General features: G+C 44.2%; 2 protein-coding genes across 4 annotated transcripts; one reads left to right on the top strand and one right to left on the bottom strand.

The window, feature by feature from the left end:
• Positions 1 to 650: 650 nt before the first annotated feature.
• On the top strand, positions 651 to 7,003 carry LOC133413908 (chymotrypsin-like elastase family member 2A). Its single transcript, XM_061698838.1, has 7 exons — positions 651 to 690; positions 812 to 900; positions 1,175 to 1,272; positions 5,430 to 5,552; positions 5,702 to 5,838; positions 6,597 to 6,742; positions 6,833 to 7,003. Exons 1-7 carry the CDS (start codon positions 651 to 653, stop codon positions 7,001 to 7,003), a joined length of 804 nt encoding a protein of 267 aa, XP_061554822.1.
• A 235-nt stretch (positions 7,004 to 7,238) lies between these two features.
• On the bottom strand, positions 7,239 to 25,769 carry tmem51a (transmembrane protein 51a). 3 transcript variants are annotated; one of them, XM_061682068.1, is made up of 5 exons: positions 25,672 to 25,769; positions 25,479 to 25,544; positions 13,407 to 13,500; positions 12,251 to 12,724; positions 7,239 to 9,534 (listed from the first exon to the last, which is right to left on the bottom strand). In XM_061682068.1, exons 4-5 carry the CDS (start codon positions 12,670 to 12,672, stop codon positions 9,144 to 9,146), a joined length of 813 nt encoding a protein of 270 aa, XP_061538052.1. In that variant the 5' UTR covers positions 12,673 to 12,724; positions 13,407 to 13,500; positions 25,479 to 25,544; positions 25,672 to 25,769; the 3' UTR covers positions 7,239 to 9,143. The 3 variants fall into 3 exon arrangements, with proteins under 3 accessions (XP_061538052.1, XP_061538043.1, XP_061538036.1); XM_061682059.1 differs by lacking the exon at positions 25,479 to 25,544; XM_061682052.1 differs by lacking the exons at positions 25,479 to 25,544; positions 25,672 to 25,769 and adding an exon at positions 19,461 to 19,650.
• Positions 25,770 to 26,528: the final 759 nt, after the last annotated feature.

Here is a 26,528-nt window from a genome sequence, read left to right as displayed (position 1 = left end):
GGTTACACTGAATTTTTAAAAAATATATATTTTCTTGCGGTCCCAAATGTGTTTTGACATATTAATAATATTAATGACAGATTAATATATGGCGATATACAGTATATACAGGTGCATCTCGATAAATTTGAATGTCTTGGAAAACTTAATTTAATTCAGTAGTCCAATTAAAAAAATTACATTCATTCATAATATTGATCCACCAATCACTGAGATAATCTTTTCAAGATTTCTCTCTCTCTCTCTCTCTCTCTCTCTCTCTCTCGCTCGCTCGCGCTCGCTCTCTCTCTCTCTCTCTCTCTCTCTCTCTCTCTCTCTCTCTCTCTCTCTCTCTCTCTCTCTCTCTCTATATATATATATATTAGTTCCACATTTTTAATTGAACTAGTGAAGTAAACTTTGTACCAATTTATTGAGATGCATCTATGACACCATGTACTGGTGGTATGATTTATTGTCTTGAGTGTTTTATTCTGCCAAATTCTTAGTCATGACACGTAATTAACAAAAGCAAAGAATCCGATGCGCCCTAAAGGGAGTAGTGATGGGAAAATGCTTTTACGAACCACATGTTGACCTGCTTAACACTTGTTTGGCTTTCTGTGTGTATCGTCAGGACAGCCACTTGGACACAATCTGCAAGAGCAGTCATGAGGAAGCTGCTGTTTCTCATTCTAATGATAGCTGACGGTAATAATGCTGACGAATATTGACTACAATTGAGAGTCACTGTTTGATGTTAAAGCGTTGAGATGTTCCTGTTGCTCAAAGTATCCAGGAACATTAAAGTGTTTTGCTGACGTGTTTTTAGTCTACGGATGTGGCCTTCCTGCCTACCCTCCTGTGCCGGGACGAGTGGTAGCCGGGGTGGATGTCAAGCCACACAGTTGGCCCTGGCAGGTGAGGTCGAACTATAACTAATCCTAACCTATACGGGAACACTGATCTGAATTGCTTGACAATTCCTGTAATAGTTTTCTGCTGACTTTCAATTATTCCAGGATGTTTCCATTTTTTGCAAGATTCCATGGTTCCAAAAAATACATTTAATCACAATACCAAATAAGATATGTGGGAAACTTTGCAAATTCAAAATATTGTGCTTGATTCCCCCACCCACCAAGAAGCATCTAACCGTTTACTGCAACCGTATCTGTCCCATCGTGCTGCTCAGGTGTCCCTCCAATCAGACAGCAGTGGGCGCTGGAGTCACGTATGTGGGGGAACCCTAATTGCATCCGAGTGGGTCCTCACTGCTGCACACTGCATCAAGTAAGACTGAACACAAGAGAAATGTGGACACTTCCATGACCATCGCTATAGACGTGGTTCTCAAAACATTTTACACCAAGTACCACATAATGACAGTTGCAAGCCAGTGAAACATTTTGCACAGTTTGAACATGAACACGTCTTTAAATGCGGGACTATTTCAACAAAACTACTTAAATAATGACTCAAGTTTCATTTTTGTTTGGCGGTGTGCCGTGAGATTTTTCTATGGAAAATATGTCCCTTGACTCAATAAAGACCGGGGCTCACAAATGTTCTTCTAGCTGAATGGACAAACATTTCGACAGACTTACTCCAATATCTTATTGAGGTCTGGAAGCTGTTTGTAGCTGGAAAGTGGGGTTAACGCCATGTCAATTTCTCCATGGTCACTTTCCAAGAAGTGTAGCTCCAACTGGACAGATCAGAGCCAAATCCTTAGTTGTAGTCCTGACTGTGAGGCCATATTACCATCAACAACAAACAAAGCCAATATCATACATCTGTGATCACTGTGATGGATAAATAATATTGAATTGAAGTGGTGGCACAGGACTGGTTAGCACATCCGACACATGTGTCAGAGGTCATGGGTTCGTACCCAGGCTTTGGCCTTCCTGTGTGGAGTTTGCATGTTCTCCCGATGCTTGCTGGGTTTTCTCGTGGTACTCCGGTTTTCACACACATTCCAAAAACATACATGCATGTTAGGTTCGTTGAAGACTCTAAATTGTGCTTAGGTGTGAATGTGAGTATGAATGATTGTTTGCCGATACTGACTGGTGGCTAGTCCAGGGTGTGTGCCCGAAGTCTGCTGGGATAGGCTCCAGCACACCCACGACCCTATAAGCGGTATATCGAGCTTAGAATTAGTAGGGGCATAACGCTCTATCTAGTGTTGTGCTTAAGACTACATTGTCCGAGACCAGCACTTTTGGGAGTCGAGACTAGTGATGGGCACGTCAGTTCTTTTGAGTGTACTGAATCACTAGAATCAGTTCATTAAAAAGATTCGTTCACCTAATCGCTCAGTTCTTTTTGACAGAATCATTCAAGTGCTTCCTCATTCAGGTTATGATTCAGCCCTGAGGTTCACGTTCACCGAAGGACTATGCATTGATTAAAAAATAATAATAATAATAAAAAAAATAAATAATAATCTTTAGCTAAGTTATCACCGACCTATCTCTCTCGCTCAGCAAGCTCTCGCACACATATTTATTTGAAATATGTGACTCAACATTAGCTGTTAGCTTAGAGAAACGGATGCTTGTGTTAGCTATCCCTGTGAGGATGAACAGTTAAAATCACTCGTGAGTACTTTGACTGCATAATAAGTCATTCCTTGAACAAATGAATCACTCATCGTACTAGCTCGCAGTGAACTTCCGCCTGAGTCACTCATGGCAGCACAGTTCACTGCATACGTAGTACGTCTCTCCTTGGCGGATCACGAACGTAGAAGTTCAACGAACAAATCACTCGTGGCTAATAGTACATTCAGTTCAATGGTACATTCAGAGTTTGTTTAGTAAATCGTGAAGCTTCTTCCGAAAAGGAAAAAAAAAATCTCTCAAAAGTGTATAAATAGATTTCATGCACTAAATCAATGCATTTACCAATCACTAAATGGGAAGACCTTTCTATGTCCGCTGACCGTAATTACTGGATACAGATATGTAACAATACATTTAGAATGAGCCAGCTTCTGTAGCCGGGGATCAGATTGCCAAGGTCCCCGCCTTCGGCCACCGCCCAGCACACACTGCACCCGACCCCTATGATACCTCCCACAGGTGGTGAGCCCATGGGAAGGGGGACCCACGTTACCCTTTCGGGCTGTGCCCGGCCGGGCCCCAAGGGTGCGGGCCTGGCCACCAGACTCTCGCCTTCGAGCCCCACCACCAGGCCTGGCTCCAGTGGGGGGCCCCGGTGACCCGAGTCCGGGCAAGGGAAAACGAAGTCCATTGTTTGTCATCATTAGGGGTCTTTGAGCCGTGCTTTGTCAATGCTGCCCTTTGTCGCCGAACTTTTATGGACAGAATTTCTAGGCGCAGCCAAGGCGTAGAGGGGGTCCGGTTTGGTGGCCTCAGTATTGCATCTCTGCTTTTGGCTGATGATGTGGTTCTGTTGGCCTCTTCAAGCCGTGAGCTCCAACTCTCACTGGAGCAGTTCGCAGCCGAGTGTGAAGCGGCTGGGATGAGAATCAGCACCTCCAAATCTGATACCATGGTCCTCAGTCGGAAAAGGGTGGCATGCCCTCTCCGGGTCGGGGATGAGATCCTGCCCCAAGTGGAGGAGTTCAAGTATCTTGGGGTCTTGTTCACGAGTGAGGGAAGAATGGAACGGGAGATCGACAGGCGGATCGGTGCAGCGTCTGCAGTGATGCGGACTTTGTATCGGTCCGTTGTGGTAAAGAAGGAGCTAAGCCGAAAGGCGAAGCTCTCAATTTACCGGTCGATCTTCGTTCCTACCCTCCCCTATGGTCATGGGCTGTGGGTCGTGACCGAAAGAACGAGATCCCGGATACAAGCGGCCGAAATGAGTTTCCTTCGCAGAGTGTCCGGGCTCTCCCTTAGAGATAGGGTGAGAAGCTCGGTCATCCGGGAGGATCTCAGAGTAGAGCTACTGCTACTCCACTTCGAGAGGAGCCAGATGAGGTGGCTGGGGCATCTGATTCGGATGCCTCCCGGACGCCTCCCTGGTGAGGTATTCCGGGCACGTCCCACCGGGAGGAGACCCCGGGGACGACCCAGGACACGCTGGAGAGACTACGTCCTTCGGCTGGCCTGGGAACGCCTCGGGATCCCCCCGGAAGAGCTGGATGAAGTGGCTGGGGAGAGGGAAGGCTGGGCGTCCCTGCTAAAGCTACTGCCCCCGCGACCCGACCCGGATAAGCAGTAGAAAATGGATGGATGGATGGATGGACATTTAGAATGACAAAAAAACCCACAAATTTACAGCCTATACAATATAAAGTGTTCCATCGAACACACTTTACTCGATACACTATGCATAAAATGGGCTTCTCTCCATCTAATATATGCACGCAATGCACCAAAAATACTCGAGACACCTCTTTTCATGCTATATTGGAATGCACACCAATTCAATGCTTTCCTGAAGTCTCTGCACCTTTTCCACAAAGATCATTACACTGGACTATTGTTCTATTAGTCACTTCAAACTGCTCTAATTGCTAGAGGACTCTACATCTTTTTGCACATTGTCAAATAAATAAATAAATTGTACCGGCATTACCACAATACTGGTAACCTTTTATTGCTCAGTGATTGTGTTTTTTTTGTCTTTATGTCTCAAATGTATTCTCTGTCGATTGAATGTTGTCGTACTAGAGCGGCTCCAACTACCGGAGACAAATTCCTTGTGTGTTTTTGACATACTTGGCAAATAAAGATGATTCCGATTCTGATTCTGAAGAAGAGCAGATCGGTGCTTTTGGAAGCCGAGTCTGAGACAAGAACTTCAAAAATGTGGTCTGGACACTGGTCTCGGTCTCGAGACCGGTCTCCAGACCACATTTTCCGGGTGTTACAACACTAACAAATGGTGTAGAAAACAACAAATGAGAAAAGGAAAAGGGATGGATGAATTGAAGTCATTCTAGTTGGAGAAGAATAAGATTAAGATCAACACATTTTTTTCAGTCATTCATTTTCCGTACCGCTTATCCTCACTATGGTCACGGGGGTGCTGTAGCCTATCCCAGCCATCTTCGGGCGAGAGGCGGGGTACGCCCTGAACTGGTTGCTAGCCAATCGCAGGGCACATATAAACAAACAACCATCCACACTCACATTCACACCTACGGGCAATTTAGAGTCTTCAATCAAACTACCATGCATGTTTTTGGGATGTGGGAGGAAACCAGAGTACCCGGAAAAAAAACACACAGGGAGAACATAAAAAACAAACTCCACACAGGCGAGGCCGGATTTGAACCCCGGTCCTCAGAACTGTGAGGCAGATGTGCTAACCACCGTTCCGCCCCAGTAACATTTAAAAAAGAAAATAAATAAATACATAAAAACAAGTGATAATTACTACAAGCAGCTCACAATCAGCTTAAATATGGTAAGCACAGACAGAAAAACTAACCTCTCAAAGGAAATACTGTGCCATGTGCCATCCCACAGTGACCGTTACAAGTATAGAGTGGAAGTGGGTAAGCACAGCTTAAAGGCGAATGAGGAGAGCTCGGTAGTTCGGAGGCCAGGCCAGATCATCACCCATGAGAACTACAACATCCTGCTCAGCCGGTAACAGCACCCATGTGACAGTCATCCACACTACTTGATATCAGCAGGGCCTCACACGCAAGTGGGCTCTCGCTGAGGTGTCCGAACATAATGTTTGAGCCACCATGATTTGCTTCGTACTACTGCCCTCCTGCATGTGGCTTTTGCAGCAACGACATTGCCCTGATCAAGCTCTCCACCCCTGTGGTTTTCTCTGACACGATCATGCCATCCTGCCTCCCACAACGCAATGCCGTCCTTCCCCATGGCTCTGCATGCTACATAACTGGCTGGGGTCGACTGTCCAGTGAGTGCTGTACTTAGCCCATGCTCGTCAGTGTCTGTAATGTAGTCAATACTGGAGTACCTGTAAAGTAAAATTATGTATTCTAAATTTGGCACACCACAGAGAATAGTGTTCTCTGCCAAATTTGAACAATTAAAATAAATCACAGAGTCTTCAAAATCGTGAAAAATAAAGCCCAAAAAAAAAAAAAAAAAAAAAACTGAGATGGTGAAAAACAGTTCAATGCTAAATCACCACAATTCAGCACTACATAGTTCTCCATCTTTGCACGTTTTCAGCAATTTCAACATGTTTCATGTATGTTTATGTAGTCTGAGAATTTAATTGTGACCATACCAGTCTGAGAAGCCAACTCTCATCTGATCGTGGAAGGCAAGCAGGGTCAGGGCTGGATAGTACTTGGAAGAGAAACCAACGGGAAATACCAGGTGCTACTGTAAATTTAGCCTGGACTTTTAGCAGAAGTTACCAAGGGTCTATTTGCTACGTTTGTTGTTTGCTCTGCTGAGTGGCTTTTAAGAAAGCATCTGTAAGACAATTTTTTGTAAGGTTAAGATTGTAAGGAGTTTGAAATGAGTTTTTTAGGATCAAAGGTTGTGGCATATTCACAAATTTAGCAATTATAAACATTTTGGGGGTGTGTCAATTAATCATGTTTTTTTTCACGATTTGCAGCAAGGGGGTTTTATTTTGTCAAACGGCTAAACTAACACCATAGTCATGTTAGTCTTACTTAGCATGTCTGTTGTTTTTCCCAGCTGAGGGTGCGCCAGCTGACATCATGCAGCAGGCTCTCCTGCCTGTGATTGACCACAGCACGTGCTCGCAACCGGATTGGTGGGGCGTCCTGGCAACTGACAAAATGGTCTGCGCTGGTGGAGATGGCATCACTGCTGGCTGTAATGTGAGCGACAGTATAAGATGCAAGTCAAATCATTTACATGGTAAATAAATGACTGAAACATTTAGGATGTTATTTATGCTTTACTAAAAGGGAGACTCTGGGGGTCCTCTGAACTGCCAGAACCCTGATGGCTCCTGGACTGTCCATGGAGTAGTGAGCTTCGGTTCAGGACAAGGCTGTAACTTCTTCCAAAAGCCGACCGTATTTACCCAAGTCAGCTCTTACTTGGACTGGATTGACAGAGTAAGCAATTTTGTGTAAAGTGGACAAAAAGCCTTGGTGTTGCAAAAACAGGGTGTGTATGGAAGATTGTTTTCTCTTGTACCTGCAGGTTATGAACAACTACTGATGGAGCTGTTCAAATTTGTATGGGTAATTTGAACAATGATGTACAAACTAAAGGCACAGTGTTTCAAGTAAGATACTTTTTGGACACACCACACAGTGTGTTTTTGTCTTTAAAAGTTGAAACTTAGTAAGAACAAAAATAAATGGGTCACTGAAATCTCTTTTTATTCTCACAAATACTCTCAAAATGAATTTGCTTTCAGTTCACAGGGGTCAAAAGGCATTTTTACCAACATATTTTCACAAGACATAAAAAAAATATTCAACTAACAGCATACACGTGTTCACGCAATGGAAAAAACATAACGTTTCGTACAATTTTCACTGGTCAGGGAGAAACATTATTACTAGCATAATGAAATCATGCATTTGTGGAAGATAAAATCTTGCAAGCAAAGGAGGTACTCCATGACCAGAAAAAAAATAATAGAACAGAGAAAGGTTATGCCTGGAAATGTTAGTGACAAGATGACTTTTGTTGCTTCAAACAACTGCTTGTGATATATAATTTATTGTTCTTTTCCCGTTAACTAAACCACTTGACTCCGTTCAAACACAAGGCAAAGGGACACTTGCAATGTTCACTCCATGTATTCCCATGTGCGTTATTCTCATCTGACATTTGGCAGGTATTGATGAAGAGTGTATGCTAATGGTAACATTTGCCCCTGAATAGAGCCTTGTGGTGTGTGGCTCATTGCCAGCATACTCAGAGGTGAAAACAGGGCTGTGAGTCAAGCTGTGGCTGATGAGCAAGACTTGCTCTGAGAGCAGTGCAGCTGCACACTCAAAGAGACTCTCTGTTGGTCCTCTTGAATAAGAGCAAAAAAATAAAAATAAATAAATAAAAGCCTCAGTGGAGTTGAGTCTATGCTGCTTCTTTAGTAGCTCGACTGCTATTTCCATGACGAGCACGTGAAGGCCCTTGGCTTGGCTTTTCAGGAGCTTCTATTGTTCCCTTGTTGACCTCATTCCCTACAGGATGTTGTCAAGAGAATAACTGAATTGGGGACAGCAGAAGTCAGTTCGGTCGTAGTAACTAGTGAGGTAGGGGCAGTCAAACTGCAAAGTGGGGGCATAGACAATATGTATACATGGGGTAAAAATGTGTTTGGAAGAAGTTAACTATTTTTAATTACATTAACACATTAACTCATCGTGTATCTTTAAACACGCCAAAAAAGCATTCCCAACATTGTCAAATCCTAAAAATATAAAATGTATAAAATGCATTTTCATTTCAGCACTTAGTGTGTGTGTGTATGTGGTTCAAGGGAATTTTAGTCTATAAATGCCAACAAAGGAGACTGCAAGGAAATGCAGTCACATTTTATATGTAAAAATGCTGTACTATATGTTGAGTATAATATTCAGCGTTACAGGAATTATTTTATTTTTTTTGTCTCCTCCATTGTTAAGAGTTACAAAAAGCAGAAAGGCACTGTCACGAATGACCACAATGTATCCCACCGGGAATCGGTTACACATTCAGAAGCATGTTGGTCTTAAGTAATAAAAGGATGTGGGAGATACAGGAAAATGCTGCTTGAACAGAAGCCAACACTTATCAAAGGTGTTTTGTCTTTGTTGTAAAGCTCTAAGAGCGATGATATCACAGCCACTCAGAGAGTGGGTGTTGGTGTTAACAATTGTGGTAGATGGGGTCAAGCCTGCAGGGCCCAATGTCGTCCACTCTACTGGCTGAAGTCAGTGAGAGTGGCTTGAACAACTGCTCCTGGTCCTCATGTGCACACAAATAACCGCCATTGAAGCCTCATGATCTCTCCCATCAAATGAATCTACTTTGGCATGACGGAAAACTATATTTGGTGCGTACTTGTCCACCTCAGTCTCATATGCTTAAAAGTTGAAGGACTGCATATTTTCTATGTAAAAGTCATAGTTCTTTGGAATGATAGAGCATAACATGAATTTGATACCATAACTGACGAGAAAACTGCTATGGGGACTGTATTGCATGAGTTCACCAAGGAAAGTCCTGATCCGGTTCTAATGGAAGATTCTAGGAACTTTGCAGGTTTGAAAGTCATCATCAGAGGGGGGGCACCTTGTCCTCATACTGTGGTGGTGGGGTGAGAGGTTCAATACTGACTCCAGCTGTCGGTTGAGAATTGGATACTTTCTCCGACTTGATCCTGCGGATTTTGATGGGAAGGAGCTTGCGGGCACTTCTACCAGGTTTTCGATTTGTTGCGGAAGCAGCAACAGTCGTGGCGCCCGTGGCGAGGCCAGGTTGGGATCCAGGATCCGTAACTTCTGAACCTTCAAGTTCATACTGCACCCCATCGACTTGGACCAAGTCGTCATATGCGGGGAGCTGGGAGGAGCTGGGCTGAAGGTTGCTCTGACGGACAGGGTACTGCCCACTGCCCACTGCCTCCTCATAGGTGGGCACATCATAGCGCTGGGTGTCTTGCTCGACACTGCACACAGGAAATAGAAATAAGCAGAGATAAATGGCACAACTGATCATTGTAATTAGCTAGAAAGGTGAGGGAAACAAATCAATATGTTCACAGATCACATTTTAAGGTATGTCATCAGTGTGCTGCATTTACTGATTTAGATGCAAAAAGCCCACGTCAAGACAAACTAGACTCGCCCAATGATTTGTCTGGCCTTGTTGCATTCACAATTCATGATATACTGGACGAGATTGCTTCATTCCAGTCCTGGAGGTAATGCGCATTACAAAGAGTCGCAGCAGCTTCATCTGCTGTCTCTGGTTGGGCACTGCCTCACTTGGGTCCAAAGCAAGTGGACAATGAGAACAAAAAAAAAAGACAATGATGTCCTTGATCAGCAACTTTATCTTTATTTTTACTCTCCAACCTGGGCAAGTTATACTGTACCAGGTTTCAGGTTGATTACCTCTCCCTCCTCCTGTTCCCACTGTGGTTCACTCTCCTCTGCACTTATTCAGGTTTCAACACATTTATACGTTATCACATCATGCTCCAACACTGTACTAGAGCCAATGCCCTGACTTTCTGGATTATTTCAAGTCGTTTAGGTTACTATTTACACAGTGTTATTGTGTTAAAGCACACCACACTGCACAGTTCACCGTTGACAAACCCATTCATTGTGTATGTGCTGCCACGATGGAAAATGCACGCCAATTAGAAAAAGACAATTCAATTCAATTCAAACTTGATGACAAAGCACGTTTAACAGGAAAGGTGGTGGCAGAGTGATTTCAGAATGACAACAGCAAGACAAAGTCGTGGAGTTGTATAGTAAATGGAGATGAATATGGAAATAATAATAAATGCAGTGTCCTAAGCTTTGGAACACAGGACAAACGACATACTGTGTGATGTGGTAAACAAGGCACAGCGGTGGCCAGAGATGTTCATCGTGTAGAATTTACCAGGTTGGTTTAAAGTGGTAGAAATCTGTCATTTTATAAGTTTTAGCAATATAAATGTTAGCTTAAAATAAAATATAGCATAGCCACACACGCTTTACTTGTATCACCTTCTCCTCCTCTTGACCCGGCCAGGGCTCTCCGTTGTTGTAACTACTTTACATCTAAATTAGTGAGGAAGAAAAGGCACCAAGCTACTACTACCTGTTTTGTAGCTTAGCAACCAGTGCCAAATATGGACCAGCTTGCGCTGCGCCGCCGTTGTCCTTGCACTGTCATGTGCCCTGCCCGGCCGTGAACACCACAAAAAACAAGTGGAATGTAACAAGGGCTTTATCATTAACTTACAGTACGTAAGGATTGATCGCAAGGAGAGCTCATGCATTTTCACAATTCACAATTGTTTTAAGATAGCGTATGTTTTACCATGCCTGCGCCCAATAATACGGTGCGCCTTATGTATGTGTGAAATACAGAAATAGACCCCGTAACTGAGACTGCGCCTTTTAATACAGTGCGCCTTATGGCCGTGAAAATACGGTAAGCCATTGCAATGGGGCGGTGATGCACCAGAAAGAGTTGGAAGTTGCTCCTAAAACTGCCATGATCCTGTGTTCTGTCACTGACTGTCACTGTTTTTTTCCACTTCCTGGGTCAGGCCGCAAACCCGCTTGGCATCATGATTAGTTAGGTTCTTAAGCACTGGCTTGATGGTAGCTAGTTGCCAGAATATTGTTTACTGTCTGACATTTGCCCGTATCAATCATGTGTTTTTGCTTGCCATGTTTTCGTTCCACATAAGTAATTCCAGTTTTCCTATTCATACTTTGTGCTTTATTCTTGCATAGATTAGATTCTTTGTTTGTATGTTTGTTTTCTGTTCAGTTTTTTAAGCTTGTGTAGTTTGGAGACTGTTCCTTTGTTTACTCTTGTTTCCCACTTGTGTCGTGAGGGTTTCTTCTTTTTGCGCTATTAGTATTCTGTGTATCCACTATACTGCGAAGTATTTTTGTTCCGTTATTGCTTTGCTTCTGTTTATTCGGTTATATTGTCGTTTAGTAATTTTCACTTTAGTTTTTTTCGGCGACTAGCTTCCATCGCACGCAAACCTGTCCACTTCGGTTTATATTCGTTTCCCCTATTATAGTCGACTCGCTTCAGCCTTTTCCTGACATAGTTTTTCGTTTAAGTTATTATTTGTACTCATGTTATCTTGCACCCTTGGTTAAATTAAATTATCTGCTCAAAAGATGTGTTGACTCTGCTTTGGGATTTGAAGTTGTGTACACACGATTGTGACAAAAATGCTCAGAGGAAGAGAAGAGGCAAGTGACTGATTTTCTTCCAAGGTGTCAGATGATTTTGTCCATTTTCAAACAGAAAAATATTGTTTCTTTTGTAACCAAGCACGTCGGATTTCTCAGGGAAAAAAAGTCGCCTTTATGAAATCAGTCTGTTTTGAGGAGGGGGTCCTGTCTCATGCAAATGAGTCAATGCACACCCCCGATCCCACTAATGCAGGCTGTGCCAACAAGATCAAAGAACGCTTTGATTACAATGACGACTGGGGGAAGAGACAAGGCAAGTGGATATTACTTGTGAGAGGGGCAAACCAGAATCTGAAGGAAAAAACAGGTACCCATAAAGAAGCTAAAAGCATTAACTGTATTTTCACTCATGAGGGCAGCACTTCATCACCACTGAATTAGACTTGTATCTTAACACTGTATTTGGATGTCTTTATAAAAACAGAACAAGATTTTACTTACATTTCTACATCCGCATTCTCCCTGGCTGTCACACCTCTGTGATTCTGGGCCTCCTGGAGCCGCCGCTGCTCCCGCTGCTTGTTCCTCATTCCCAGACACAAGGACAGCAGCAGCATGACCACCCCCGAGCCCACCAGGACAAAGGCCACAGAGGAAGCTTTACTTTTCCTGTTTCCTGAAGAATCACCTTCTCCTCCACCTGCACTATTGTTGCTGTTGTTACCAGTCGGGCCTGCAGGCACCACGCTCCATACTATCATGACAATGCCGAGGGCCACGAGTCCAACACCCAGAGCGCAGAGTGCATACTGGGAACCAGAATTTCCAGTGCTCTCGTTGATGCTGCTGCTGTTGTTGTTGTTATTGTCATTTGTGTGTCCTCTGCTGTGGGGGCGGGATTGTCCATCCACACTGGAATGCATCTTGACAGGGACTCCAACTCAGTCAGTTGGTCAAGTGCAATGAGGTCAGAAACTACAGAGAGAAACACACAAATTAGTTAAGATTTCTTTGAAAAATGCTTACAGGTGAGTTACAGCGAGTATACTAAAATAGGGGAAACGAATATAAACTGAGGTGAGGCTCTGATTGGTCAAAACATCAATGTCATGTATGAAACTATGAGGAAACAACTCGCCCCCACCCATTCAGTCTTGCACTTCTTCGGAATTCAAGCCCTGTCTTAAGAGGAAGAAGCAACAAAAAAAAGTGACATACAATGCCACTTCCACATCTATGCAAAGGTTGTATTGAATAGTCAAAGATTTACAGGTAAGTCACTTATTTTCCACAGTGAGGATAGACGCTAAATATGAGCAGCCGCAGCGACTGTAAAAAGGAACAAAGGACAGAAAAAAAAAAAAAACATGCATGGTAGGTTGATTGAGGACTCTAAATTGCCCATAGGTGTGAATGTGCGGGTGAATGGTTGTTTGTTTCTCTGTGCCCTGCGATTGGCTGGCAACCAGTTCAGGGTGTACCCCGGTGCAGAAAATGGATGGATGGATGTATCCATCCATTTTGAATATGACTTATTCTATCCAAGGTCTTGGCAGGGACTGTTGGTTGTGTCATTTCACAATTGGGCAGGCACGCCACAGACCTAAATGTATGTATACCAAAGACATACGGCCAAACAGACACAATCAAATCTTACCAAAAGAACTTGATCCCCCTTTGGCTGCTGCTGCCTGAAGTATAGGTCATAAATCCCACCTCATCCATGGTCATGGCTGGGGCTTTGTGCCAACCTTAACAAAAGAATTAAAGCACATCACTACAATTTCTGTTTCTTGATGAAATGACTAGGCGGACACATGCATGGCTTAACAATAAACAACTTTTAAGGGGGACATATCAAGGAAAATGTCATTTTTAATTGTAGACAAATATTTGGGTCTCTGATGTACCTGCCCACCCTTAAAGTGTGAAATTAAACAATGTAATTATTTTGTTTTCTTTATTGACCATTTATTTCTGAAAATGTGTCTGTGATAGAGCCGTTATGAATTTTTGCCGGATTGTGACAAAACAGTGAGACTAATTTACATATTACCACCCCAACACTGAGTTTCTCTGTACTGTTTTTTTTGTTTGTTTTTTAATTCATTTATTTATTTTGTCCTGTTCAGCTGTTCGATGAAACAGAATGGAGGATCTGTGTCCCTTTTATGTCTAAACAGTTTTACGGTGTCACAGTGGAGTTTTTAAGTTGCCGCTGTGGTTTCTTAGTATTATATTTGATGTTTATTGAGAATCAGAGTTGATCAGATGAACAGAACATAGTTCCTAGAGCGCAGAGAGAAACGAAGGCAAAAGACAAAGCACTAATTGGAAACAGGATGAGAAATGTAAATCATTACAGATCTACAACAATGAAACATTAGATGTGAGGGAAGGACAGGACAAGATAGGACAGGACAAGGACAGGAGAAGAAGCATGCAGGACAAGGGTTGTGAACCCGGCTGTACAACTGAAGTGTGGTGGGATTGACTATGTAAATTATAAAAGTCTGTAGGACGAGAGTGTGAGTGAGGGGATATCCAAGCAATTCGCATATTCATGCGTGGCCCCACACCCAGTGAAAGAATCCCAGGGGTGTGTGCCTGTGGACAAATGCAAGTGAATTTACACCGTTTCACATGCACAAAGACTGACAGAAGTGTCCTGTACGTGCTGTGCCTTCACCGCGGAGGCTGAGGACCCCACCCAATTAATCGAGGGGCGGGATCGGGCCCAGGAGTCCACCCAAGAGCAGGCAGGTGGACGGGACACGTCCCACACCGAGGGACCCAGGGCGGATGTGCTAACCAGTCGGCCACCATGCCGCCTACCGGTTCCAATGAAGTTGGGGCATTGTGTTAAACATAAATAAAAACAGAATGATTTGCAAATCATGTTCGACCTATATTTAATTGAATACACTACAAAAACAAGATATTTAATGTTCAAACTGATAAACTTGATTGTTTTTAGCAAATAATAATTAACTAGCTGGGACAGGGTCATGTTTACCACTGTGTTACATCACCTTTTCTTTTAACAACATTCAATAAACGTTTGGGAACTGAGGACACTAATTGTTGAAACCTTGTAGGTGAAATTCTTTCCCATTCTTGCTTGATGTACAGCTTCAGCTGTTCAACAGTCCGCGGTCTCCATTGTCGTATTTTACGCTTCGTAATGCGCCACACATTTTCAATGGGAGAAAGGTCTGGACTGCAGGCAAGCCAGTCTAGTACCCGCACTCTTTTACTACGAAGCCACGCTGTTGTAACACGTACAGAATGTGGTTTGGCATTGTCTTGCTGAAATAAGCAGCGGCGTCCATGAAAAAGATGTCGCTTGGATGGCAGCATATGCTTCTCCAAAACCTGTATGTACCTTTCAGCATTAATGGTGCCTTCACAGTTGTGTAAGTTACCCATGCCAATGGCACTAACACAGCCCCATACCATCACAGATGATGGCTTTTGAACTTTGCGTCCATAACAGTCCGGATGGTTCTTTTCCTCTTTGGCCCGGAGGACACGACGTCCACACTTTCCAAAAACAATTTGAAATGCGGACTCGTCGGACCAAAGAACACTTTGCCACTTTGCATCGGTCCATCTTAGATGAGCTCGGGCCCAGAGAAGCCGGCGGCGTTTCTGGGTGTTGTTGATGAATGGCTTTTGCTTTGCATAGTAGAGTTTCAAGTTGCACTTACGGATGTAGCGCCGAATTGTATTTACAGACATTGGTTTTCTGAAGTGTTCCTGAGCCCGTGTGGTGATATCCTTTACACATTGATGTCGGTTTTTGATGCAGTGCCGCCTGAGGGATCGAAGGTCACTGTCATGGTCTGTGTTGTGTTTAGTTTTGTTCCATGTTTTCCTGTGTTCCATGTTTGTCATGTGCTCATTTGGTTGTTGTGTCCACCTGTTCTCTTCTGCCTTGTGTCGACCAATCAGCTCTCTCCAGCCACTCGTGTCTTGTCCAGGTGTTCCTCGTTGTCTCGTCAATCTGTTTGTATTTAGTTCCCTGGTTTCTTTCAGTTCTTGTCGGTTCATTGTCGTTGTCGTTGTCTTTGCAGTATGTCAGGTGTCATTGTCCCTATCTGTTCTACATCCTACTCACCAGTGATAGTTTGTTTCCAGTTTTAGGTATTTAAGTGTTTCTTTGTTACTTTGGTTTGGTTGTGGTACTTTGTTTATTTTTGCTTTATCCACGTTCCTTGTTGGCTGTTTTTGAAGATTAATTTTTTTTTTTTTGAGACTCCTGCACTCCTGCCTTGCCTCCCTGCTTCCCTGCACTTGGTGAGCTTTCTTGACCAGTGATGAGGTGTTGCTGGTCCAGGAGAGGCCATCAGTGATGTGCACTCCTAGGAACTTGGTGCTGCGCACTCTCTACACCGCAGCATCGTTGATGTTCAGGGGAGCATGCTGGGAGTGAGTTCTCCTGAAGTCCAAAAGAATCTCCTTGTTTTTTTTCCACATTTAGGGAGAGATTGTTGTCCGTGCACCACCCGGCCAGGCGGCTCACCTCACTCCTGTACTCTGTCTCCTCCCCGTTGGTGATATCATCCACCACAGTTGTGCCGTCTGCAAACTTGATGAAGAGGTTGGAGCTGTATGTCGGTGTGCGGTCATAGGTCAGCAGGGTGAAGAGGAGGGGACAACCTTGAGGGGCCCCCGTGTTCAGAGTGATGGTGCTGGATGCCAGCGGTCTCTGTCAGAATGTCCAGCAGTCAGTTGCACATCGAAGTGTTGAGGCCCAGCTGGTCCAATTTGTAGATCAGTTGCTGAGGGATGATGGTATCGAATGCTGACCTGAAGTCCATGAACAGCAGTCTGACATATGACTGGAGTCCAGGTATGTGAGAGCAGAGTGGAGGGCGGTGGAGACGGCATCATCGGTTGACCGGTTGGACCAATATGCAAACTGGAAGGGGGTCAAGGAGGAGGGGGAGGGAGGACTTGTTGTGGTGCATGACTAGCCGGTCGCAGCACTTCATCAGGATGGGAGTGAGCGCTACCGGACGGTAGTCAGTGAGGCAGGAGGAATACGACTTCTTCGGGACCGGAAAGATGGTGGTGGCTTTGAAGCACGTGGGGACAACACCTTGACTCAAGGAGGTGTTAAAGATGTCAGTGAAGACATCTGTGAGTTCAGCTGCACAGAACATGACCAGGCATGTTATCTGGGCCCAGGGCTTTTCGTGTGTTGATCCTGTCGAGAGATCCTTTCACGCTGTCCCGGGTCAGTGTCTGCACCTGGTCACCAGGAGGGGGTGGAGTCTCATGTGCAGGGGTGCTGTTGTGTGCCTCAAAGCGAGCAAAGAAGTCATTTAGCTCATTTAGCAGGGAGGTGGAGCTTTCGCAGGTCTGTGGTGAGGGTTTAAAGTCCATAATGGTCTGAATACCATGCCACAGACTCCTTGTGTCACTGCTGTCACTGAGAGCGGTGGGCGATCTTCCTGGAGTATTCCCTCTTGGCCTCCCTGATGCCACGGGACAGATTGGCCCTGGCTGTCCTCAGGCCCTCCTCATCCCCAGATCTAAAAGCCGCGTTGCGGACCTTCAGAAGTCTGTAGACCTCCCCCGACAGCCATGGCTTCTGATTAGCATGGACAATGATGGACTTTGTGGTGGTGACATCATCCATACACTTGCTAATGTACAGTAGCCAGTAACAGTCTCTGTGTACTCCTGAAGGTCTGTGATGGAGTTGTGTGTGGCAGCCTGTTTGAATATGGTCCAGTCTGTGCTGGCGAAACAGCTTTGAAGTGCCTCAGGGAACCTTCTGGCCATACTCGTACCTGTTTCCAAACTGGTTGGGAGACTTTAAACAGGTGTCTGTAAGCTGGCAATACAGTGAGATGGTCTGAGGCACCAAGGTGGGGGGGGGGGGGGGGGAAGAGCCTTGTAGGCCCCTCACAGGGGGCTAAAAACATTGTCTAGAGTGTTATTTCCACATGTTGGGAAGTCAATGTTTGAGTGGAGTTTAGAAAACACAGCATTGTTCAGCATTGTTAAAGTCCCCAGCTAGGATAAGGAAAGCATCTGGGTGGGCCATCAGCTGTTCACTGATATGATGGTATAGCTCATTTAGGGCCTCACTCCTGTTATTGCTGGAGTTTGGAGGAATATAGATTGCAACAAGCTGTATGACAGTGAATTCCCTCTGTAAATAAAACGGTCGGCACTTCAGAGCCATAAACTCCAGCAGGGGTGAGCAGTGTTGACTGACCAAGATAGCGTCATGGCACCAGGCGTCATTGATGTAAACACAGTACCCCGCCGCACGTCTTAACTCCTACGACAAATCTGTCCGCTTGGTAGCATGCGAGCCGGTCAAGCTGAATGATGCTTTCTGGAACTTTGCTGTTAAGTCATGTTTCCACAAACAATCAAGAAATCACTTTAACAGAATCTGTCCCTACAAAATCAAAGATCTACAAAAGCGCCAACAAAATGACACCATCCAGAACAGTTGCGAAATAAAGTAATTGACATCTATCAGTCTGGAAAGTGTTAGAAAAGGCATTTCTAAAGCTTTAGGATTCCAGCCAACCATAGGGAGAGCCATTATCTACTGTCCACTGCTGTGGAACCGTCCAACTCATCGTCAGCTTGCTGTGTGAGACATGCCCCGGGTGTGAGACATGCTCCGGGTCACCACAACAACGAGACTTTATCGAGTCTGGATAAAAATATCGTGTCCATTTTATTCTGTTGAACGATATGTCAATATAATAAGTATAGTGACAGGCCTAGTAATAAGGTATTTAAATAGAATGTAAAGAATTAAACAGTTTGTGCATCACAATATTTCAAAGAGCTTTGTGCTGCTTCTGGTGTGTCTGCGCACCTTGGCCACCACATGGCAGTATAATACACAAAGACATACTATACACACAGTAGATTTGATGATGAAAGAGAAGATTGTAACAGCTAGGCTGCAATAATATTCCTTCACAGAGGATAAAGAATATAGTATGCCTGTGAGTATTTTTGTTTGCTCTGTCTGCATTTGTTGCTACAGCTTGATTTCAAAGTCTATGGTATTTTGCATTGTGCTTTAGCATTCGGCAAGGGGACAGCAAAGTTAATGTGGTTTCGTTCAACGTTTCGATTTTTACAGTAAACTTTAACTCGAAGTGGCAATACAGCGTGAAGAAAGCACTTGGTATTTTTCTTTGAAGAATTGTTCATTATCTGTTGCGTATTGTGAATTTTGCACGTGACAGCTCATAGCTCCTAAAAACAGACACAAGACACGAGAGCAGCAAAGAATGCGTGGTATGAACCAAAATTATGAGGTTGAAAGCTGTGTCAAGTGGTCTCCGTCATTAGACACGCCTATTATCCGTCTCGGAGCCTTGTTGCAATGCAACATGAGTGCCATCGACAGGGAAGTAGAATGCGCGCGAGGGTGAGTTTTGTCTCAAAGGCAAGGAAAGAAAAAAAAAAAAAACAACACTAAGCACAAATGCTGCAGCCATATAATCGCTGTAAAAATGCCACATACAGCAGCGGAACTCAATTTAACGCACATTGGCGGGTTAATGGAAAAAAACAAAAACATGTCACACCGAACAACGACACACCCCGCAGTTCTAAACTTTCCAGAAAAAAAAAAAGAAGGGTCGTCATCGAACTTTTGGTAACGTATGAGCTTCGACCAAATAATGTCAATAATGTTGTTGTTTTTTTTGTGTCCACTCACCTCCTTACGAATGCTCCTGAGCGCCGCTACGTGAGCTCCATTTGGCTGTCGAACGAATACGACGCACAAACAAGTCGACGGCAGCACATTTTAGTGACAAAACGACGTAAAGTCAACGAGCAGCGTTTGCTCTGAAATAGACGGATCCAGAGGGAGAGGGAGGGAGGGAGGGAGGGAGAGAGGGAGAGAGAGAGAGAGAGAGAGAGAACAGACAGGGAAGGAGCTGACTTCCACTTCAGGGTTAACCCTTTACTGACTAAAGATGAACAACATCAGTTAGTTCACCATATAGCGGTGTGGTGGGATATAAAAATGGAAATGTCGTCGGTTACATTTACAAGTTACCCTGTTGCTAATGTAATAGTAGTGTAGCTATTTAAATTACTTTCTCAAAGTGATATAACCAATTATATTTCGACGACTTTTCTCAGCCCATCCATGCTTTTATCTCAAGTAGACTTGACTACTGTAATGGTCTTCTGATTGGACAAAAGAGCATTGAACAGCTGCAGCTTATTCAGCATGTAGTTGCTCCATATATTACATATTGATCCAATTCTAAAATCTCTACACTGGCTTTTCTTAATTTTGAATGAATGCATCAACTGGACCCTTGGGTGTTTATTCTAAAACAGTGGATTAAAACCCATAGATCAGAATGTGAATGTCCCATAAAGTCCAAAGTTATTAAGATTACATTATTCAAAAGTCAGTGATATTTTATATGTTCAAAAGTGTAACTATGAGTCTAACCTTTTCAAAATTTCAGATAAACTGATAGATTGCACAAGGTGGTGCTTCAAAGTCATATTTGGGGGAAAAAAATTGTTATGTTTGAGACTAGATTGGCGGCACGGTGGCCGACTGGTTAGAGCGTCAGCCTCACAGTTCTGAGGAACCGGGTTCAATCCTCGGCCCCGCCTGTGTGGAGTTTGCATGTTCTCCCCGTGCCTGCGTGAGTTTTCTCTGGGCACTCCGGTTTCCTCCCACGTCCCCAAAACATGCATTAATTGGAGACTCTAAATTGCTCGTAGGTGTGACTGTGAGTGCGAATGGTTGTTTGTTTGTATGTGCCTTGCGATTGGCTGGCAACCAGTTCGGGCTGTACCCCGCCTCCTGCCCGATGATAGCTGGGATAGGCTCCAGCACGCCCGCGACCCTTGTGAGGAGAAGCGGCTCAGAAAATGGATGGATGGATGGAGACTAGATTGCACAAGGTGGTGCTTCAAAGTCATATTTGGGGAAAAACATTTTCATGTTTGAGACTCCAGCAGAATGGCACATGACCAGAGAGAGCCAATCACAAGCGTTGGCTTTAGAAGGAGGAAGTGATATGAAGAAAAAAAAACTAAGCTTCTGCGACTATTTTTCAAATATAACAAAAATTAAAATCATGGAGTGGCACAGTGGACGACTGGTTAGAGCGTCTGCCTCACAGTTCTGAGGACTGCGGTTCAATCCCCGTCCCCGCCTGTGTGGAGTTTGCGTGTTCTCTCCATGCCTGGGTGGGTTTTCTCCGGGCACTCCGGTTTCCTCCCACAACCCAAAAACATGCATTAATTGGAGACTCTAAATTGCCCGTAGGCGTGACTGTGAGTGCGAATGGTTGTTTGTTTCTATGTGCCCTGCGATTGGCTGGCAACCAGTTCATGGTTGTACCCCGCCTCCTGCCCGATGATAGCTGGGATGGGCTCCAGCACGCCCCGACCCCAGCGAGGAGAAGCGGCTCAGAAAAGGGATGGATGTGTAGCGGACATGCCACGCAAAAGATGCCACCCGGCACCCCAGCCTCGCACTACCGCTGCTCCCCGCCGAGGTAGACTGTAACTCCAGAGTCACACGCAGACTCAAAACAGATTAACACAATAAACTATCTTCAACAAGACACAGACATTTGCTTTGTCATGCCGACGTTAAGTGAATCACGTCTGCCTGAGACTTCAAAGGGGAGACCCACGGATGCTGGGTTCGCCCCCGAACGCCTAGTTAATTAACTCCCCGCCAGTCGAAGGATTGGACCCGCAGCGACGCCTCCACCCTGCTGAGAGCTGCCACTTGGGAGTTGAAACAGGCAACAGCAACACCCTCGGGCGACGGAACGACACTACAGACGGGGATTCATAAGACAGTCTGTGACTCGACTGGGAGTCAATATCTTAAGAACTTTACATGAACGCCACTCGGGACTGTATTGCTGCAAACTTGAATGTCTAACGTCAAATCTGTTGTTAACTGAACCAGATGGAATGTCTCACCGCACGCCACAAATGTCACATGAAAATAGTGATGTTCTCCACACCACATAACATTTGAAACATTCATTACAGGTATGAAAGAGAATGAGCGTGGAACAATGCAGGGTGGGAAAATGGTCTCGTTATTTTAAATCCAATAATTAATATTTGTGATGTGGTGTTCGCGAAGGTGGTAGAAAAGGAGAGGGTGCGGGGGGTAAACCCCCCCTGTTTGACCCGCTCTGGCCATAAAAGGGGCCGGAGCTCGGAGAAGTTGAGATGTTTTTAGGAGTCTTGGTGGAGAGGTCTTTTTGGTCACGCCGACCAACTCGCCGACAACCGCGCCAGGCAGGACGCCCACCTCACCCGAGGTAGAAGGACACATTGGACGATCGCCGGCTCCCGCTTCCTGCAAGCGCTTCGAGCCACCTTGCTTGGGGGCCCGAACTCAGTCTGAGAGAACGTCACCCGAGACGTCCTGCCTTAGAACTCGTTGGGCTCCTGCTGCTCCTGTTTTTCCATTCCTCCCTCCCGTTGAATCCACCTGTTCCCGGTGCGGACCGGGGCGGCCGAACTCTCGGAGCCTGACACGCCTGCCTCAAACGTGTTTCAGACGCGTACATCCAACATTGCGGTCTACTAAAAGTATGGATTAGTCCATATTGCATATCTTCAACTATATCTTCAACCCTACCCACCATTGAGGACTTGCACGCTGCCAGAACTAAGACAAGGGCGTGCAAAATCCTCTCGGACCGTCTGCACCCCGGTCACCGGCTCTTCCAGCTCCTTCCCTCAGGTAGGCGCTACCGATCAACGCAAACTAGAACTAGTAGAGATTCCAACAGCTTCTTCCCTCTTGCGATCAACTTCTTAAACACCTAACCTATAATTCCATTACAACAAGCTGGAATTTTTTTTGACTTGAGTTCGTTGTCACATTTCTGTGGGGCCAATTATGTATTACTCGTGCACTCACTGTAGTTGTCTCGCCATGCTGCACTATTTGCATATTCTGGCCACTCATGCCAGAGTAGCATCTGCTCCATTTGCACACCGATTGAGGAGTATCTGTAACATTTGCACAACCATCATTGTCCCAGATGATCGCACTACTCGTCACTTTAAACCGCATACACTCCTTGAAGTCTCAACGCCCTTTGCACAATGGTCATTGCATCGGACTATTGCAATATTAGTCATTCGAACTGCTCTAAGTGCTAGAGGACTCTGCATCTTTTTGCACAATTGTTTTTTGTCAATGTCTTGATGTCCCCAAAGTGTTCTGTAAATTGACTGTCTGTTGTACTAGAGCGGCTCCAACTACCGGAGACAAATTCCTTGTGTGTTTTGGACATACTTGGCAAATAAAGATGATTCTGATTCTGATTCTGATATGCATTCACTACACGCCCATTCTGCCCATCTCACGTCACAAATCCCTTCCTTTGCCAATGGTCGTAGATATCTTGTTTGTTTTGTGTTTGTCTGTGTTTTATCCTGTAGAAATCCCTTTTTATTTTAAAATTTTCTATAGAATTCACCACTTGCATTGATTATATGCCCTGCGATTGGCTGGCAACCAGTTCAGGGTGTACCCGGCCTCCTGCCCGATGATAGCTGGGATAGGCTCCAGCATGTCCGCGACCGTAGTGAGGAGAAGCGGCTCAGAAAATGGTTGGATGGATGGATGGCATTGATTATATGTGTGATTGGGTTCGGAACGAAACCTCTAGAAAGTCTAGAACTCAAAATTCCTAAAATGTAGCCACCTTCCGTTAAGAGACTGATTATAATGGTTTGTCGTCATTTCGCTTCAAGTTAAACTTGTAAAAATATGACGTGGTGGCCCTCATATCTTTCAAAGATCTTGAGTTATAACGCTGTAATTTAAAATTATGATAACCCGGAAGTGACGCAGGCGCCGCTTCCAATTCATCGTTTTCTTCTAAATTAAGATCAAATTTGATGTCCCCGAAATAACGCTACAGATGGATAAAATCATGGAAATTTCAAAAAAGCAACTGTAGCTACATTACTGAAATCTTGTTACATGTAATTAGTTGCTCCTCAACACTGGATGTAATATAAATAAAAGTATGGTGAGTTAGTGGTTGGCATGTCGGCCTGAAAGTCGAGAGGTTCAGTGTTCGAATCTCAGTTCAGGCCTCCCATGTTCCGGACGAATACATGTCGGGTTAAACACTAAATCACCCCTTGCCAACATATTAGTGCCACGGACCACTTTCACACGAAGCAATAATTTCACAGATTGGCATCGAAACAAATAAATACAACTCACCAATGTAGTAGTTGTGATAAATAGTGGAAGCCCTGCACTTGTTTCTCTTCAACAAGCTAGTCCAATCTAGCTAGGGTAATGGGAGACAATCACACTCCAACTGTATTACATACTGTATGTCCACTTTGCTCCATCAATTAGGTTTGGTCGCCGTCATTGTAGAAAATCCCTTACTACTCACGGAGGGTGCCATTTGGTCCAGGACCGCCACTGTAAATAGCACACCTCACAGAACTTGAATGTACAAACATTAGTGTATACATAAACAGTCCAACGTAAACATACTCCGGCAGAATTTACATACCAAAACGTGCTTAAACACTGAAAGCGAGGTGACATGAGATGAAACAACTGCAGTCGGTGGTAATGAAAACACAACTTCCTCAGTATTGGTTGTTATCATAAATGTTTTCACTTTTCACGTTGGTCATCAAAGAACCACAAGGACTGAAACCAGCATCCGTTCTATTTTCATGGTCCCTATTTGTTAATGTCAGAGTCTTGCACAAACAAAGCAGCCTCATTTTTCATATCTGTTGCTCTCTAAGACAAACGCAAAGGCCCGTTTGGCAATAATGACAAAAGCACTCTAGACTCAGGGCACTGGGTTGCATTGTTCTGCTTGGAGACATTTCTTCCTCTTAACACTGTTATCTGCCTTTTCTGTTTTACGTCGCATGCAGGAACAGAGACAGGAAAGCACAGGGAAAAGCCTTGATTGCATCTCACGCTTTTCCTTGAAGCAAATCATTAAATCATGCATGAATTGAGCATATGTTGTGTTGTCAGTTACGTTGCTGGCTTGAATGGTGTCCCGTGGGGGCCCCAGGTATATCGTCAAAGGTGGGCGGCAGGGGTTTTGTGTGTGTGTGTATGTGGTGGGCCGGGGGGGGGGGGGGGGGGGCATATAAAAAAACAACAACACTAATTTGTGGTAAATTAATCTTGAGGCATGTATTGAGAAAGGAGGCGTTATTTGCATGGAACTACTTTTCTGCCAACTGCAAATATATATGTTTTCTCTCACACCGCTGTTACGTTTGTTTGGTAATCTAAAATATTCATGGTTCAATGTGATTTACATTACTTTATGTGCATTATCCATTAAAAAAAGTTTAGATTTTTTTGTGAATAGTTTAAATAGTTAAGTTGAAATAGTAAGTTGAAATAGTTTAGACTTCTTAAATGTTGACATTGTAAACTTTTTTCCCCCCCTTCACCATAGGTTGATAATGTGTGCGCGCATGTGTGTAAATTATGAAGCCCTGTGATCAGATTACGACCACTCCGGTATATAACCTGCCTAATCCTGCAATCTACAGTAATTTCAAACCCAAATTTAGACTTTGGCCAACACACTTATCTTCAAAGAAATAGAAACACCTAAATACCTAATCATGTGATACAAACATTTTCATTTTATAATTTTAAATGTCATTATATAAACATAATTCATTCATTTTCAAAAACGCTTATCCTCACTAGGGTCGCTGGCGTGCCGGAACCTATCCCAGCTGACTCTGGGCGAGAGGCGGGATACACCCTGAACTGGTCGCCAGTCAATCGCAGGGCACATATAAACAAACAAACATTCGCACATTAAATATATTATATTACAATTGAATTATTGAAAGCTAGATAAAAATACTTAAATGCAATAATTATTTAAACTTACTCAAACAATTCTCAGTCTGTGGAAGCTTTCCAGACAAGTCGACACCCTGTCAGCCACTCAAATGTTTGTCATTTCATTTTGGGCTGTGTCACCATTAGAAAGCCCCAAAGCTAGAGTCATTGTGAGTAAGAGAAGGAAGTTGCAACACACTAAAGGGGAATTTAGTTAACCTGCAACTGTGATTTGATATGTGAATGACTCATCAGAATACAGTCTTGTGTGCCGGTTTATTTCCCTTACAAGGTCAGTTAAGTGTCTTATTGCCTCTGATTTGTTACCGTTTCCAAACACTTCTTCCAACAACAGACCACGTAAATAGAAAAAAAAATTCAAAGTCAAACTGCTGCCCTTATCAAACATTTCTTAACTGTACTTTACATGGAATGTCTTAAAGGAAACGTATTATGTATTTTTTCCCAATTATAATAGTTCCCGGTCTTGATAACATGTCTATGGCAGTTTACTTTAACAGCACTGGTATGAAGGTGCAAACGACGGCTCACCCTGCCTGATATACTGCTGGGCCAATAGTGATGAACTAGCAACAAGGATCGGTGCTAGGGGTGCCTGTACATTGAGGCCCAAACAAGAAAAAGAAGCTGTGAACTGCGAAGCACATGCAAACCCCCATAAAGACAGCATGGATTCTATTTCGCCTCATGGAGGCAGCACTTCATCAGCACACACCGAATTGCACTCGTCAGATCTGTTCATGAGGCGCATGCAGTGGACACATTGCCCAATCCCTCCACCCCATTGACAACTTTACAGAGAAATAAAGTACACACCACCCCAGCAGCATGTGCAGCTCTAATAAGATGCACATGCTGCTGGGGTGGTGTGGCTTAATTTGACTT

Source organism: Phycodurus eques, chromosome 1, assembly GCF_024500275.1.
Source record: "Phycodurus eques isolate BA_2022a chromosome 1, UOR_Pequ_1.1, whole genome shotgun sequence".
Classification (NCBI taxonomy): domain Eukaryota; kingdom Metazoa; phylum Chordata; class Actinopteri; order Syngnathiformes; family Syngnathidae; genus Phycodurus; species Phycodurus eques.
The sequence above is the reverse complement of the archived record's forward strand: the minus strand, read 5'-3'. Positions and strand labels throughout refer to the sequence as shown.